Raw genomic sequence first — 18,589 nt, 5'->3', positions numbered from 1 at the left:
ATGATTCATAAACGTCTGTTAGCGCTAATCAGTCGATCAAGGCTCGCTAAAGTTAGCGGACCGTAGACCCTCCTTATCTCCCTGCTAAGTCACAAAATGGCCGCCACAAGTTTGAACAGCTGACTTTGACAAGAGCAAAAAACCATACCGAAGATTATTAGTGAAGGGTGAAGTTACGCAAGATTTAAAAAAAACCAGAAAAAAATATTTTCAGGAATTTGTATTTAAAAATCCTCTAAATTATCAACAATAAATTAACAATAATATGAAAAAAAATATTAGGATGATTAACATAATTATGGCTTTTTGCACAACATAAACATGCGGATCGGAAATGGCGGGAAAACAAACTTCTCGCTTTTTATTTTTTTTCCTGCTAATTTGCTGTCACTGCTGTCAACTTTTTTTTTTTTAATTATCGATTAGGCCATTTTTGTCTTTGATTTGTCAAGGTGGCCAACATAACGCGTCTAATCAATCTATCAGCGGCTCAACAACTAGCAGACTGCAGCAAGCGTTTATGAATCATACTTCTTGACAACCGTCTAACAAGCTTAATCAGTCTGCTAAGTAACAGACCGATCAAACCTCAATTAAGGATTTTTTATGAATAAGGCTGTTATATTTTAAGCATGATATAAAGCAGCTAATGAGACATAACGTCTTTTTAGCTTATTTAATACCAATCATGGCTTTTTAGATTATAAAACCCTAACAAAAATCAAAATACGTGTCGTTTAACTCCTGTGTATCTCGAGACTAACTGTCATAGAAAAAAAAAGTCAATTACCGTTCGACGCAGAATTTTTTTCTGAGTATGCATGTATCAAAAGTTAAAAAGCCGCTAAAGTCACTTTGCCGCCTTCTTCGGTAGGACGGCAGAATACACTAATAATTCGTGTACAGATGACTCAAAACTCACACATTGACAATAACATCACTAAGTTGTTCATCGGCGAAAAGTCGGATTTATTGCTCGACCAATCCGTGTACGGATTAGTGGACTCGATGTTGGTGAAGGAATCCGACCATAATATAGTGATAAATTATACGACTTTGTTGTATAAATTTAATTAAATAGCAATAATACGATAACAATTTACTTACATGTGAAATGTAACACCATCTTTTTGCAAGCTTGATCCCCTGATCTCTTTATACAGCAGAAAACTGATCAATTCAGCATTTTTAGCACTGCAGCGTTCACTCGCGCGACTCGATTCGGTCTAGTTCCCAGTATATTACACTACTCTTTGCGGTCTAGTTTGAAATCCGAGCGCGCCTTGTTTTATAAAATTCGTATGCCCAGTTGGGTTTGTACTTTGACAGAGAGGAAAGTGGCGAATGGCTACTCCCTTCCGTAGGAAGCCCGCGTTGCTCTAAGTTTTTTTATTATAAATAGGCCAGCGTTTGCCACAATCAAAGCTATCCGGAAAATAGAGGACGAGCGAAAAGGCTTTGTGCGAATTTAGGGACGCTGGCAACGTAAGGGTAAAGCCCCGCCTTATTCTGGTCAACCTGTGAATGAAAAGATCTGTGGAATAAGACCATAGGTCTCTAGAGTACACTTATGATCTTAAAAGCCAAAATTATAGCCGAAACTGATACCAGCCTTTTCCTACCCTAAAGCTGGTGCTAGCGCTCGCCGGCCACTGCATTATTAACGGCGGGCCGGTATTGTGTCAATTTTTAATGACCATCTCCGGGTAAGCTAAAGCCCCAATTATAATTATAAAATTCTGACGGCTTTAAATTGTAGCGACTAATCTGTGTCTCAGTAATGAAGTCGAGTTATAAACGGTCGTATGTGGGACTTGATTTTAGGTTTACTTCGGACTTTGTGTTTACAATTTGATGGCCGTGTGGCTTCTGTTTTGAAGTTATGTTTATGATTTATGTGAGGTAAACTTTATGCGTTCGAAGTCCTATTTTAAACCTTTAGTGGATTATAGTTTACAATGGCAGGGTAATGTAAAGCATTTCTATATTGGTACTTGAATGTAAAATAAATACGTTTTCAAACTTTTACCTACACAAATTAGTTTGGTTTATTTATTATTTGATTGAAGTTTTTTTATTTATTATTGCAATTTCAAAGTTTTATTAGAAGATTATGCGAACTTTTTACTTTATATACTTCTGTTCAATTAAAAAAATACAAACTGAAATATAGATGCACAGAAAAACCAGAAAAATAAGACCAACACTGGGGAATCGAACCCAGGTCCTGGTATTCCGTACCGGCCGCGTGCTATACCGCTACACCACTGTTTGGCCAACGGGCACAGACACGAATTCCCCTATGCACCACATATCTCAGCTTGTTTGTTTCTTATTTAGCCACTTAAGCATTGACGTTAGCGACATCTATACCGTAGCCCTCATCGAGAAACTTTCGGCACTTCCATTGGAAACTACCGCTCAACCCCGGACAAGAGATGTCGTTATTAAGCAATCAAATTTAAGATTGGTTTTTTTGGATCTTTTTTGTAATTATTTTTTAAATAAAAGTTTATTAAACTTTCGGCATTTCATTGGAACTAACCGCTCACCCGGAAAGAATGTCGTTCAATTAACCTACACAAATTAAGATGGTTTTTTGATCTTTTTGTTTATTTTTTTTTAATTAAAAATTTTTAAAAAAAATACAAAAAGATTCCAAAAAACCAATTTTACTTCTTCAATATTTTATTTCTATGATCTTTCGACTTATTTACGCATGTGATCAAATTTCAAGTTTATTCGATCACTGGAAGCGGGTTTTTGACTTGTAAAATGTGACCTTTACAAACATATAGACACAATCTTATAAAAATCGATCAAAATAATTCTGAATAATATATAGCCAGTTATCGGCGTATTATTTCCTCTAATCACCACATTAATATATCAATCAAGGCACTCGGAATTCATGGCTGCTCCCATTATAGTTGCAAAGTTGCGTTTTGATTCGTAGTGATGCTTGTAAATTAGAAGGAAACTACGTTTGTATGGGGACGCGAGCGTACAGGGGACTCTTATACAAGTTACCAGGAATCTACTCAATGAGGGCTAATTGACAGGCGAAATATCGCTAGATGTCGTTAGTATCTTGAGGTTTTTTAACGTTACGGCATCGATTTAGAATACCCTAGATACCCTACTAACGTTTCAAATGTGCCTTGCTACAACTGTGCTTAAACGCCTTCCAAGCACAGTTGCGCTGTAAGTAAAAAAGTGCAAAATACATTAACGACGTTGAAAAAGGATGGCATATCGTATTTTCGGTGAGTACTAGTTAATAGTTTTATAATGTAGTGAATTTGTGGCAAAATAACCCTTCTAACTCATTAAAACATTATTATTTTAGATTAATTTCAATAAGTACCTATCTTCATTTGAAACGGCAAAGCCGTCAATTTATTACGATTGTCACACGGCGTAAACTGAATTCCACTTAATAGGGATTGACTTAATTGGTATAGTAATGTTTAATAATAATCTTGCCTACGACCGAAAGCGCGATGATTTTATTTTGTAATGTCATAACCGCCATACGCGCGCATTACATGCAACCGTCATTTGGTCACGAAACAACACCTTAATATTCGTGACCAAATGACGGTTGCATGTAACCAAAATTGAAATGTTCTTAAGAACATTACAAGAAAGTATACATTATGTGTTTTTGATTTGCCTTCGACGCACGCACTTGTCACAGCTATGATTCGGACATTTTTGCGACTTGAATTTGTGGGTGACAGTGTATTTAGGGTATTCTAAACCAATGCGTCACGGTCTTGCTTGCAATTTGGCTCATTTAGTTATTAGCCAATTGCAAGCAAGAACGTAACGTCAAAAAACCTCACGACACTAACGCCATCTAGCGATATTACATCTGTCTATTAGCCCTCATTGCCACGGCTCGTGTTAACATTGTCACGCATGCAAGGACACTTTGGGGGCACCTCATAAAATTTTCCAGTAAGTTTACGGGCGTGTCAGGTTCATCGTAAGATTTACGCCGCCATAAATGTAAGATTTACGCTTGGGTCAATCTCTGGAGCTACCTGCCATGTAATTACGCCGTAAAATTATTTAATGGGATATAAATGTTTTAGAGGCTAATTATAGCGTTCGAACGAATAAGGTTTTAATTAAAGTTAGGTTTTACTTAAGTCTTAAAAGTCCTCTGATCAGGTCAGATATTTTTAAGTTCTTGAGTAGTCGCTAAGAGACGAGAGTGAGACACATTATTATAGTGAGAAATCTTCTAGCGACAATTTGGATATCTCAGATTAGACACAAAATGATTTCCTAAAGAGCGCTTAGGTCTAGTGCAGTGTGGCATGATTATTAATTACTTATATTAGACAAATACATACTTTGGTATATTAAACGGCCAAGACCCGAGAACAAACATTCAGTTATTTTTGGAACATATCTTCGTCAAATAAGAGACGCAGTTATGTGTTATAATAGGCAAGCGATACTCGTCCCTTCTTTTGTAATGGTGGAGTGAACCGCAGCATTGATTATCAACAGCATTAAAAGTGAAAATGGTTCAAAAACCTACAAAATCGACAGATAGATCTCGTGTTGTTGGAAGAGGAATCTCACCATATCCCCGCATACGTTACTCTCACGTATCACAGCGTTCGCTCAAACAATGCAAATACGCTTTCTATGAGCAACCCGCATTCTCTGCTAATTGGGACACCTGCATACAGTAGTATGAAATTTATTTTCCACCCACGCCACTCTTACTTTGAAAGCATAAAAGCTATTTTGGAATAATACCTTGTAACAAGACAGTTGCGTGAAGCTAGGACAGTTTTATTGTATGTAACTTTTTAATTAATGCAACGCGACGTATTGTTTTTCGAAAACATTTAAATGCATGGAGACATGATATACATATGCAATTTTATGTAAAAAATATACGGTGCAGTGAAACGAAACGTTTTTAGTGTTGAAAATATTGTAGGCACTTTTTGGACGCTCCTATAGATTATAATTATTCGACCGCCAATGGACGCTGGGCAACTGGCAGGCTGTGGACTGGATGCCAGCGGGTAGCGGAGCAGCAAGCGTGTTACAAAACACAAATAACTTATTTATTCAATACAGGTAAAATTGTTCACAGGTACACATCATAAATTTATAATGGCAAAAACGGAACCCTTATAGTTTCGCCATGTCTGTCTGTCTGTCCGTCCGTCCGCGGCTTTGCTCGGGGACTATCAATGCTAGAAAGCTGTAATTTTGCACGGATATATATGTAAACTATGCCGACAAAATGGTACAATAAATGTAAATACCAAAATTAGATATCGTCTACATCCGCCATGTTCGAATGCTAGACAGATTCTTTGAGTACAGATGACAGAGCCTACATTATTTCTACTTTTGGTCACTATGAGCGCTGCGATAGATTTCATTACCCCCACCTAGTACTTCGCACCCAGCGAATACCTATAGTTTTTCGACGTTATTTTCTAGGAAAATTAGATTATTTTCTTGTCTTTCTGCTGTAGTAATGTAATAACATAAAACTTGTATTAGTCCCGGAGTAATTAGACCGTAGCTCTCAAAGAACCTTCGAACATAATATATCTCGGTCTATTCAGCCATTTTCTGGGTCGGTCATTATTAGATATACCAAAGATATACGTACTTTCTTCTACTTGACATAATAAGTAATGAAATTAACCCGGGAATACACATGCCTGTAGCTCGCACGTTTTCATGCAAGTAGCTTGCTCACTTGTGTCATATTTATATGAAGCTTGATGTACACGTGCCAGCTACTCGTGCGAAAATGTTCGAGCTACAGGCATGTGTATTTCCAGCCTAATGCACTGCCTAAAGATACCTCTATCTTCAGTTTCTGTTGCAATTTAACTGCTCATTGCAACTACAAATACGATAACTTTATTTTAACTGTAAACCTATCTATTTATGTTATGACTGGGTACCTCAGAGTCATGAAAAAGTAGAATTTCTAATTATTGGTATAGAAAAAAACAGCCTTGTGCGAGTCGGACTCACGCACTGAGGGTTCGGCACAGTCAAATGCTAATAATCGTACTCGAGATAATCTTTAATTTTTTAATCTTATTTTTTTTTCTACAACTAAACTAAACTTGATTGTGCGTGTTACTTGGAGCACGGAACTCTATAAATGCTTAGCCCTAGTTTTTTTACTCCCATTGGTATTTCCACAAATTAAAATTCAACATCGAAGTCAAAATAGTTTATTGCAAATCACATTAAGTACTCTAGGTACAAATTTTTTGAAATATTTGTGGAACTAGTTTGAGATAAGAAGAACCTAAAGGGTACCTACAAATTGATATTATTGTTGCTAATATTTAATTATTAAATCATTAAAATAATGACCACAACAAAGAAGTAGCTCCAACATTTAACTTCTAATACTCGTATTTCCCGCACTGCATTCTGCAATCTGGTTGCAACCAATCCAAAAATTAAAAATGTACCTCACCCAGCACAAATAGACTAGCGACGAAACGTGTAATTTTATCATAGATTGCGTGTTTTTCATTACACAAATTTACAAAGAACGCGTCGGCCCTGAAATGGACGGAGAAATCGTTTTCCGTATCGCAGGTCAAGTCGTGGCTGGTTTGATAGTGTAACGGTCGACCCGCGGAATAAAACTGATTCTTTTAAAGAGCATAACAATTATAAATCAACAATGCACAATGGGGCGAGGCGCTTACCGCACTTGTGCGTGTTTTAATTGTATTAAATGTTTTGCTGCATTTATCCGTTTGTTTTGTATTGCGGATTTTACTGTTCAAAAAGTAACGACGTAAAGCTGGTGATTTATTTAATCCAATAATGCTCGTAATAAGCGACAGTTTAAATTTTCATATGCGTTATATGATTTACATTATTTTTCTTTGCTGCTCCGTAATCACACGTAAAGACACTTACTTCTGCGCTATATAGGTACATAGTTTCAGTCACCGCAGTTCAGTATTTTTAGTTTAGTAGGTATTTAATTCAATCTCACGTCAAGAGTTACTACATCAAAAATAATTTTATCTACACACATATCATAAACTCTTTATAATGCGTCCAAAAACTGGAAATTATAATCAGTATAAAGCTACGAGTAAACTGCTTTTGTTCAATTAATCGATGTTGATTTTTTTGAATGTTGGATTTAAATGTCAAACATTTCTCAAAAAAACGATTGATTCAGGACTTCAATTCTAATATCAGCATATTTAACAACTTTTATTGTCATTTTAAAGGATAATAATCACTCATTTAGGTAATAAAATAAACATTAAAATACTTAAGTATATATTTTATTTTACTCTAATTATGATTTGATATAATCACTTTATAAAATAATACACAAATACACATTTTGCTAAAAGTCACTTTGTAAACATCAAGAATAATCAAACGGTAATTTTGATAACACATAAGAATACGGTAAAATCAAAAAGTGTTGAAAGGTAACGCAGGCAGAATTTGAATATACATGTAAAAAACACATATGAACAACTAAACACAGGTGAAAAAAGCCCCTAAATCATCATTTATTTACGCGAGGCGTCTGTCAACTACACAAAACTTTCGTAACTTTTCAATGGAAAGGGTTCTTATGAAAAACTCACCAAATTCTCACGTTTATATTGATCTTTTCACGTGGAAATAGTTAAAACTTGTCTGTTGTACCGTCCTCGATAATATTTACAAGTTTTTCTATCCAGAAAAGTTAAACTAAGATGAGTTTTAAGTTGAAGTTGAGTTTAAGTTGAGTAACATAAACTGAGGTGTCAATTTAGTTGTCCAGATTTAGATACCTACCCTTTAAATACTTCGCTATTAGTTCGTGATTTCTCATATCATTTTATCTAAAACACAAATTAAATCCTCAAATAAAACTACTATAACTAAAATGCTTATCTTAATGCGAAAAATGTCAAAATCACCATAGGTGTGCCTATAAAATTTGAGGTTTGCCCTCGATTTCCCTAGGATCCCATCATCAGATCTTAACTTGGTGACAATGGTACCACCTCAAAAAAATACCCTTTCGATTAAAAAAATAATTTTGAAAATCGGTCTACAATTGACTGAGTAATCGGTGAACATACATAAAAAAAAATTACAAACATTGGAACATAGAATCTCCTCCTTTTTTTGAAGTCGGTTAAAAATACAACCAAAATTGAAACAGCAAATTAAAATAAAAAACTGGGCAAGTGCGAGTCGTACTCGCGCACCGAGGATTCCGTACACATTTATAGGTATGTAAGTAAACGGGGATCGTGTCTTGAAGATATTTCTCGCTTTTTCCGACTGATTTAATACATCCAGTGTATGCAGAGCCCTACTCTTAAGCAAAATGTACGCAGTGTGGGGTCAGATTATATTGGACAGATATAAAAAATCAAGATTTTCTTACTTTTCTAGTTGGTTGTGTTATAATAGCTACCTTCATACCAAATTTCAAGATTCTGAGTTCACGGGAAGTACCAAGTAGGTTAGGATTCCCTTGCGAATTTCGAAAATTTGCGGAAATTTGCAGCATAAACGGCTGCATCTTTTGATTGCGTTGGTTTAGAAGTTTGATTTTTTCACAGCTCCAAGGGACAGTAGACCTCAGTATTTGATATAAATTTCAGCTTGATACCTCCACACATTTCCGAGAAAAAGGGTCTTGACAGACAGGCAGACAGACAGATGGACAAAAAGTGATCCTATAAGGGTCCGTTTTTTCCTTTTGAGGTACGGAACCCTAAAAAACGAGTTTGAAAAGGACAAAATAAAGATGGATATTAAATTAAATATTTTGTGTAAATGAACTAAAACAATTTCTTTGCTCACCCGCGACCCTTTATAATAGCTAAGTTTATGCAAGATATGTAACGTGTGTTCCTCCATACCGTAAGAACACACACAAATCGCAAAAACCCATCTATCACCACCACCACAATACACTGACGCAGTGGCGTAGCGTGCCTTGGCGGGCAATTTGAATGGTGTTTGGGGGCCCTTAAGAAGGATAAAGATTTCTCACAAAAGAAAAAAATGTTTGCATAAAATTAAAAGACATATTTATTCATCGTAATTGTCTATCTGTTTGCTTTGTTTGACTTTTGTCATTTCTGAAATAAAAAAATTTTTGGGAAGTTTCTATTAATTTTTGCTTACGCACGTCGGGGGGCCCCGTGGCCCGGGGGGCCCGTATAATTAAAACGGCAGATACGGCGGTAGCTACGCCCCTGCACTGACTGTTTTGAACACAACTAGAGCTCATCTTCAGAGCAACACAACCGTACACCAAACTACCAGATGTGAGTCTAACATACCACAATACACTGACGCGTTTCGAACTCAACCAGAGCTCATCTTCAGAGCAACACAACCGTACACCATACTACCAGATGTTAGACTCACATGTGTGCGGTGGTTGTGATTGGTTGTGATAGATGGGTTTGTGTGTGTTCTTCGTATGTGGAGGTGGAGGACCTGCATGGACATCATAAGGTCGCGGGTGAGCAAATAAATTCTTTTAGTTCATTGATAATGGACCTCCGCAAAGTAACGCCTGATTCAATCAATTATTTTATGTAAAATTATTTTCCGAGTTAAGTTATGTAAGTACCTAAATCGAAAAGTTAAAGTTGTTCTTACAACATATGGTGAATTCTCAGTAATCATGCGTTCAACAAACAACAAACGAGTCTGTATCCATAAATTACTGATATTATACATAAATGCGAAAGTTACTCCATCTGTCTGTTAACCTTCCTTTTCAAGCTTAAATCACTAAACCTATTTCAGTTCCTGCGGCATAACCGAATTTTTAGCAGACGACATTAAGGGTAAAAGCTAGTTAAAAATAAATTACAACGTGACCATCTATTCCATTTTCCACTACCAAGCAGTAATAAAAAATGTCAGTCATCCTTTTCGATCACACTGTAATGATGGCAATATTTCGCACTAGTTTCACAAAATAACAGTGACATACGTCACAGTTTGCGGACAATGCAAAAAGCGGAGTTTTGTGATTCTCCGCCGGCTTGTAAAAAGGTCTCCCTTTCAAGAACGTGCAAATGTTTACGTTTAAAAATATGCGGGGTTGTGAGGTTATCTAAGTAAACGGTTTTGGGTCAACGCCGCGTTTCCGAGACAATTTCGGTGATACATTTTTAAGAGCTGGTTTAAAATGAGCCATGGATAATATTTAAGTATAACATACAGACTCTATTTAACTTTCCTTAAGTACAACTGTACTTGGTAACTACCAGGCAATGTCTCACACAAAAATCGTGCATAAATAACTGATACGACTTTATTTCTAGGGAAGATAGGACGTTTCAGATGTTTTTACATGCTCTGCTCTGGCAGATATAACTAAACCTGTTTGGAGTTGAAGAAATCAATTCAAATCAATCAAGTCCACTGGAAATGGGTCAAAATTAACTAACAAGATTTGACACAACAACAAACAGCAACATACGAAGCCAGTTAAAAAAACCTTGTAAAAAATTAACGTTTTTAATCGTACATTTTTAAGCCAAGTGGCTTAGCTTAAGTTTAAGTAAACTACAAATTGGAATTTTCAAAGAAAACCTTTCAGTTCTTGGTGTAAAAACTTTCTTAGGAAAATATCCAGAAAAGAAAAATAACCCATGACGGTTCTTGAGGACACATGCGCAATTTATCACTTCCTCTGGCGCTGTCGATCTGTCGAGATGGATTGTTATAATAATCGCGGCAGAATCTGGTAAAATATTATGTTTTCATCGTCAAAATTGCAGCGTAGAACTCGGGATAAGAAACATTTGATTTAGTTTGAAATAAACGCACACCTACCTACCACATATTTTGTGTTGATGTATATTTGCGAATTATCTGCACAACTAGTTTTGCTAAACATTTAGTTTATTTGTATTGAAATGATTTAATTGATGTACAAAGGTATATAAATGATGAGAATAAATTGATAGGCAATTATTTATTTGATGTGCAATTAATAATATTCAATTTTTTTTTTCAAAAAAAATTTTTCAGTACTCGCTCGACGTGGTTAACACACTATACATACTCATGCAAAATTACAGTTTTCTAGCGCTAACACTCTCTAAATCGCGGATATAGCTGTGCACGATATCAGCGCCACCTAGCGTCCGCAACTTTTTTGGCTCTGATGCTCTGACGTTTTGAAATTTCATCTCGACATTGTGACAAAAATCAAACCTATAACGTATTAATTTGTAATACAAAATTACTGTGATACCGTGATTTGGGTGGACAAAAAGGTTGTGAATTCATTTCTGGTCATTAAAATTAAATGAAGTAAGTAAAATTTATTAAAAAAGTGTGTTTTATTTTCGTTATGTCAGGGTTTGTTTACTTCATGTTTAGTTATACTTTTACTGTCAAACGAAAAGATAAAGCTATCTTATTGGTTTCTTTGAATAATAGTAAAATTAAATAATTGTTCTTGTATCGCTAGTAATAAATTAAATATCGTTTTCAGATCAAAAACGGTATCATTTTGAAGACGGTTTTGTGAGCATCATTCAATATAAAATTTCAACCACAAACCGTTTCATAAGGAAAATTGTTGCTGGACATGTCCGAGATGTAGAGGAATTAAGAATAAATTAAGAGGAATTAAAGCAAATCTATAAGACTCTTGTAGGACGACGAAACCCTTAAAATACAACCATTTTAAATAAATTGGGACCCTAATCGGCAAGTGCGTAAAATTTCTTCAGTGCACAGCAATAATACTTAATGATATTTATAGTAGAGGGGAGGCGGCGGTATGCTAAATCGGTACTTAATAGTTAGGTTGGGGAAATATGAACTTTTTTTTTAACTTTTTTGTTAAAAAAATTTACAGTAGCGATTTTCCCCAATTTCAAATTTCCACAGACGTAGTGTCGACTGAATCCCGCGAACGCTGAACTCCTAATTCTATGTACTTAACATAACCTAAACGTTTCCCTGTCGATTAAAATTGGGGAAAATCGAGATTTTAAAAATAAGCTTAATTAAAAAAACCATTGTGGAAAAAAACCATTTGGTATACTGATCAAACAAGCCCACGAAACATGTTCGTACCAACAAGTACCAACGAAAGAAATGAAAAAGGAAAAAAATATTTTAATGATCGGTAAACGGTATCGGTTGGAAAGATAAAGCCCATGCCCATGAGTCTCCGCTGGTAGGTTTAACAGATCAAATAATAAGAAATGCTCAAAAATTTTCTAACAAAACTGTCTGTCAAAAATACTCCATAACGTTTCGAGCACACGTACGTATGACTTAAGTATTACTTTATCTAGCACTATCGATTTTTTTTTACTTAGTAGCGTAAGTATTTAACCAAAACTTTAATGTTTAATAGCATTTCTCACCAACCAATAACCAAAATGGAACTAGACAATTACTTCCGTTACAATAAATATTTTATAATAGAATTGCTTCCGTTGGTAACAACAATACTTAATGATCTTTATCCATCTCGTGTATTAAAGACCTTTGAATACGTTTAACCATAATTTGTCATATCAGCTCTTTAGTTACATAAGGAACATGGCAGGATTAGCCATCATAAACGGGTTGTTGATACTCGAAAACGTATTCTGTATATTTCGAAATTTCTGTTATCTCAAAAGGAGGCTTAGATATGTTGCAGTTGCGTGGGCAATAATGGAACTTGTAATCAATATGGTGTTCTTTTATAATAAGATCCAACTATTGTTTGTGACTTCTGTAACTATGGACACGTTGTTCATAATTCAATTCGGATTACTCTTTAATATAAATTCTGTTCTGGTTATATTGTTGGGTTTCAAAAACGCTCATTCATTCACAGCGCTGTGTTCAGAAATTTATGATATACATGATGTATTAAAAGACGATACGGCTCTTCGAAAATCGCTGAAAAAGGCTAAAAATTTTAGTTTGTCTTTAACTGTCGTATTTTTTTGCAATTACATGATTATGTTAACGTTTTATACGAAGAATTTTTACGTGGATTTTAGTCTTTTTTTTTAGTCGACACTTTTTTCTTGATATGCTCAGAGATTAGATTTTTTACTGAATTTCTTTCAATTATTGTGTTTATCAGAGCATTACACGCGTGCTTGAAAAATGTACGCCTAAGAATAAGCAAAACAGTAAATATATTCAGAAAACAATCTACGGAATCAACTATTGTTATTGAAATGGATCAAATTTGGATTAACTTGAATATTTGGTTTTCCATTATCTGTAACTTGGAGAAATGCTTATTTTACATAAAAAAATGTTATAGTATTCAGGTAGGTAATTAAAAATGTTATATTGTTATGTTAATTCATTTTTTATTTTTTTATTCTAATGTTTCAGGTCCTGTCTTCTGTATTAACTATAATAGTTTATATTTTTAATGTACAAAGGGATAAATACACTGATGCAAGTAAGTTCATAAAAAAATGACAGTTTATATTTGTTATGCGTATATATTATTATTATTGTAAACATAAGACTTAACAATTTTGATTTTACAAACGTGGTTTTGACAAGTGACGAAAATAATAAATGAATAGTTGCCAAATAATGATTTGTAAGATGGTTTGTCAAATTAAGAGTTTGTGAAATGATCAATTTGTGAAATGTGGTGATATGAAACGATCAATTTGTGAAGCGAACGTTTGAGAAACGTTGTTTTTTAAATGAATATTTTGTTGAAACGTTTGTTGCCAAATGATGGGTACCTTATCTGGCATAGGTAGACTTAAAATTTGCTACGCAAATGTGTGTGTGTGTGTGTTTGTTTTTGGATGACAATGCAAGTACAGTCAACAAAATCTGTACAGTCAGCAAAAAATGCTTGTATCAACAACGATTTTTTTGAACTAAACCTTTTTAAGTTACCTGCGAAGACCCTTGATAAATTACGAATTTGTTTTACTTTTACATGACAATTTTGTTCTTACAATTTAATAATTTACACAGAAAACAGCGGACGACATCGGCAACAGTAATACAGTGTTTCTCCTGACCAATTACTCCATGGTGACCATATCGATGCTCTACACCGGGCAGATGGCGCAGAATGAAGCTGACAGCATGAGGAGAGCACTAGCACGACTGTACAATATATTAGTGACAAGTATGTTTAATAGTAGCATTAAGTCAAAGCTCTTATTTAGGTATCAATGCCGATTGGGTATTTAAAACGTACATTTTAGTTGAAAGTATGTTCTGGAGACTTGGGTGCTTAATTTATTAATTAATCAATAAAAACCCAGTACCAGTACCAGTGAGATACGAAAGCGCTGTAAAATGCAAATTTTACACAAAACGACAATATTATATTAATACTAGCAGCGGACCCGGCAGACGTTGTCTTGCCCGAAAAAACACTACATTAAAATTATGATAACATGCCAACTATAGCGCCTTTTTTCTTTAGTTTACATAAAACAAATTTCTGAACGCACGCATAAATATTTGACAACCAATATACAGGGTGTTAGGTAATGAGTGGATAACCCTTGAACTACGGATAGAGGGCACTTAGGAGGTTGTTAAAGCTGTAATAGGTTTAGTAAAAGTTACACGGTTTCCGAGATATTTTGACTTTTAGGTTTTTTTAATATGAACACCCTTGTTCAATATTTTGATCGTAGCACCATTATAAGCTATTTTTTTAAAATTTTTATTTTTGCTCAATATTCTTGACTAACTGTGTTATTAGATAGTTAAGCACCACTTTTGTGAGACTACGTTTGATTTTTTTTTTTAATCTCAAACATAATATTAGCGTTTTCAATCGAACATTGCTCGAAGTTTCAGTTCACATGGTAAAAAAATACACTACCGTCTAGTTGCCAATAAACTTATAAACATGCCAATTTAAAGGAGATTCTAAAATAAAAAAAAACATTCACAAAACAAACATTAACAAACACAATAATGTCATGTGTAGGAATGAGCGATGTCATGAACGATAGAGTGAATGAAAAACTGTAGACGTGCGCCAGTATTGATTTTGATATGTATTGATTTTACGAAAATAATTAATAATTTGTGTTTTTGAGTTGTATTTCAAATATAGGTATGCCTATGAAGTATTTTTCTCAAAGATTCACTACATATGTTTTATTACTTTGTTTAGTACCAGGTGACGACGTGGTGAATCTACGAAAATCAGTCAGAGATTTATATCGTTACATATCTGTAGAACCGTTTAGAAATCAAATAATTACTGGAGTTTTCATACAGATGCCGTTACTGCCCGTTATATTAACTACCATAGTTTCAAACACCATCATCTTACTTCAGTTTAACCATGTTGTATGAATTGATTTAAGGAAAATAAATAAAATTTTGTAATGAAAAATATTTGTTTCAATTTTCGCCACAGAATTCTTTAAAGACTTCTTTAACAGCCCAAGACACCTGCAAATGCATGGTTTCTTCACATCGAGCGAAAGGAATGTAAAATATCTATAATTTTAAAAGATTGAGGCACTAATATTGCATACCTACTACTAAATCTGAATCATATATGGCTCAAGCTCTTAAAATGATATTATTATGTATTTTACATTTTGAAAGTAAATTATTTATACTAGCTGTTGCCCGCGGCTGTCAGAGTAATATTCGTTTTTTTATGGTATAAGGGGCAAATGAGCAAACGGATCGCCTGATGGTAAACGATAACCATCGCCCATGGACACATGCAACACCAGAAGAGTCACAAGTGCGTTGCCGGCCTATTAGGTAGGAGTACGCTCTTTTTTTTGAAAGCTGGAAGGATATATCGGTTCCGGGAATACCGCAGGTGATAGTTCATTCCAGAGTTTTACTGTGCGAGGCAGGAAATTTCTGGAAAAACGCACAGTAGAAGACTGTCAACCATCTATTTTATGGTGAGGATGGAAGTGTTGTCGCGTAGGGCAGTGGTGGAAGGATGCGGCAGGGATCAACCCTAATAACTCCTCGGAGCACTCCCCGTTGTACATGCGATAGAGGATGCACAGTAAAGCTACATCTCTACGCAGCACCAAGGAGTCAAGTCGATCAAAAATTTGTTGGCAGCCGTCTATTCGAGTTGCTCTCCGTTGTATGCGGTCCAGAGGGAGAAGCTAGTACTGGGGAGCCCCTGCCCACAGATGAGAGCAGTATTCCATATGTGGGCGAACCTGCGCCTTATAAAGCTGGAAGCGGTGGGCCGGAGTGAAATACTGTCTCGATCTGTTGAGCACGCCGAGCTTCTTTGAGGCTAATTTTGCCTTACCCTCCAAATAACCGCGGAACTAGATTTCACTCGAGATGTCAACACCTAGAATTCCGATACTAGGGGAGTGCCTTCGAAAAGAGGTGATGCGATATACGCAGACTTTTTTGCGGCAAGCGCGCAAACCTGTGTCTTTGCCTATGTCAGCCGAAAGACGTCAACTTCTGGACATAGGCTTCCCCAAGGATAGTAGGATTAGTAAGATACATCTCTAGAACTTACCTATCTACGCACACTTTCTTATAATGATGAGTAACCAGAAAAATGCTTAAAACACAACACAAGATACAACAATATGATAGGAAACAAAATAAATAAAAACTACATAAATATGCCTAACTATAAAAAGAAAACACCATCTAAGAGGCCCTCCTGCGGCATAGATCCCAGCACACTGGCGGCATTACCTCTCTGTACAGTCAGAGAAATTCGCTGGGAGAGGTAAGCGCCAAAAAAAGGGTTATTCTGATCCTGAACGTAAAATATTCCTACTACATACATGTAGTCAGAAAAAAGTAGACAAATGTTACTTCAATTTATTTTTTCCTCTTTAGTTCACTTTTTTTCTAAAAATATTTTAATCTTAAGTTTAAAATGAAAACTTTATTTCTTACTTTATTGGTTAATAACCAAAAATGAACCCTAATCGGCGAATACAATTGCTTCCGTTGGTAACAACAATGCGTAATGGTCTTTATCCATTTCGTGTATTACCTTTAAATACGTTAACCATCATTTATCAAATCAGCTCTTTAGTTACATAAGGACCATGGCAGGATTAGCTATCATAAACGGGTTGTTGAAACTTGAAAATGTATTCTGTATATTTCGAAATTTTTGCTATCTCAAAAAGAGGCTTAGATATGTTGCAGTTGCGTGGGCAATAATGGAACTTATAATCAATATGGCGTTCCGTTATAATAACATCAAACAATTGTTAGTGACTTCTGTAACTATGGACACGTTGTTCATAATTCAATTCGGATTACTCTTTAATATAAATTCTGTTCTGGTTATATTGTTGGGTTTCAAAAACGCTAATTCATTCAGAGCGCTGTGTTCAAAAATTTATGATATATATGATATGTTAAAAGACAATATGACTTTCCAAAAATCACTGAAAAAGGCTAAAGTATTTTGTTTGACTTTAACTGTCGTATTTTTTTGCAATTACATGACAATCCTAACCTCTTATTTTTACGTCAAAACCCATGAAAAAAAATCCTCATCTGTTGAAATAGCTATGTTTTTAGTCGACACTTTTTTCTTGATATGCTTAGAGATTCGATTTTTTACTGGATTTCTTTCAACTATTGTGTTTATCAGAGTATTACACGCGTGTTTGAAAGATATAAACCTCAGAATAAGCAAAACAGTAAATGTATTCAGAAAAACATCTATGGAATCAACTACTTTTATTGAATTGGATCAAATTTGGAATAATTTAGATCCTTGGTTTTCCATTATCCGTAACTTGGAAAAATGCTTATTTTACTTTAAAAAATGTTATAGTTTCCAGGTAAGTACTTCAAAAAGAGATACTGTTGTAATATTTTAATCTTTTGTGATTTCCACTCACAACTATTTACTACCACAATCTAGACTCATCACACACACACTACTCGTGACCATGATCAATATAATGTGGTCGAAACGTAAAAGGTAAATGATTATTCTTTGTTAGCATGATCTTAATGATAAGTCCCGATTGTGGTTACAGTTACGAAATGATATCGTTGTTTTTAATTCATATTTGTTATTTTATCATAAAACGGTAATATTTCAGGTCGTGCTCTCAATCTTCACTATTACAATTTACTCCATATTTTTATTATACAAACAGATAAGTGAACTGATGCAAGTAAGTTTTTTTAAACATAAGAATTAACAAATAAATCACAAGTTACATATTTACATACTTAACGAACAAAAGCGAGTAAATCCTGTCGGATATAGCTTATAGTACGAGCACCATTGATAAATTTCGCCACGCTTTGTATCTTCTACTCAAACGAATTAATTTTATTTTAATATGATGAATTTGTTCTTTCTTTTCAATAATCGATACAGAAAAATGGGGACGGGTTCGGCAACTATATTATAGTATTTTCCTGGCCAATTATGCCATGGTGACCATATCGACACTCTACACCGGGCAGATGGCGCAGAACGAAGTTCACGGCGTGAGGAGAGCATTGGCACGACTGTACAACATATTAGCAACAAGTATGTTTACTTAATGATAACAATGTCGAAGCCCGCACGCGCGTGTTGAAAGTAGGAATTTGCACAGATATTTTTAGTGTACCT

The 18,589-nt window shown here is 35.0% G+C and overlaps 1 protein-coding gene across 1 annotated transcript; it reads left to right on the top strand.

The window, feature by feature from the left end:
• Nucleotides 1-4,213: 4,213 nt before the first annotated feature.
• LOC141437149 (uncharacterized) lies at nt 4,214-15,339 on the top strand. The gene is made up of 4 exons (XM_074100412.1): nt 4,214-5,109; nt 13,381-13,450; nt 13,990-14,146; nt 15,155-15,339. Exons 2-4 carry the CDS (start codon nt 13,421-13,423, stop codon nt 15,337-15,339), a joined length of 372 nt encoding a protein of 123 aa, XP_073956513.1. The 5' UTR covers nt 4,214-5,109; nt 13,381-13,420.
• Nucleotides 15,340-18,589: the final 3,250 nt, after the last annotated feature.

Source organism: Choristoneura fumiferana, chromosome 17, assembly GCF_025370935.1.
Source record: "Choristoneura fumiferana chromosome 17, NRCan_CFum_1, whole genome shotgun sequence".
In the NCBI taxonomy this organism is placed as follows: domain Eukaryota; kingdom Metazoa; phylum Arthropoda; class Insecta; order Lepidoptera; family Tortricidae; genus Choristoneura; species Choristoneura fumiferana.
This window is presented reverse-complemented; position numbering and strand designations above follow the sequence as displayed.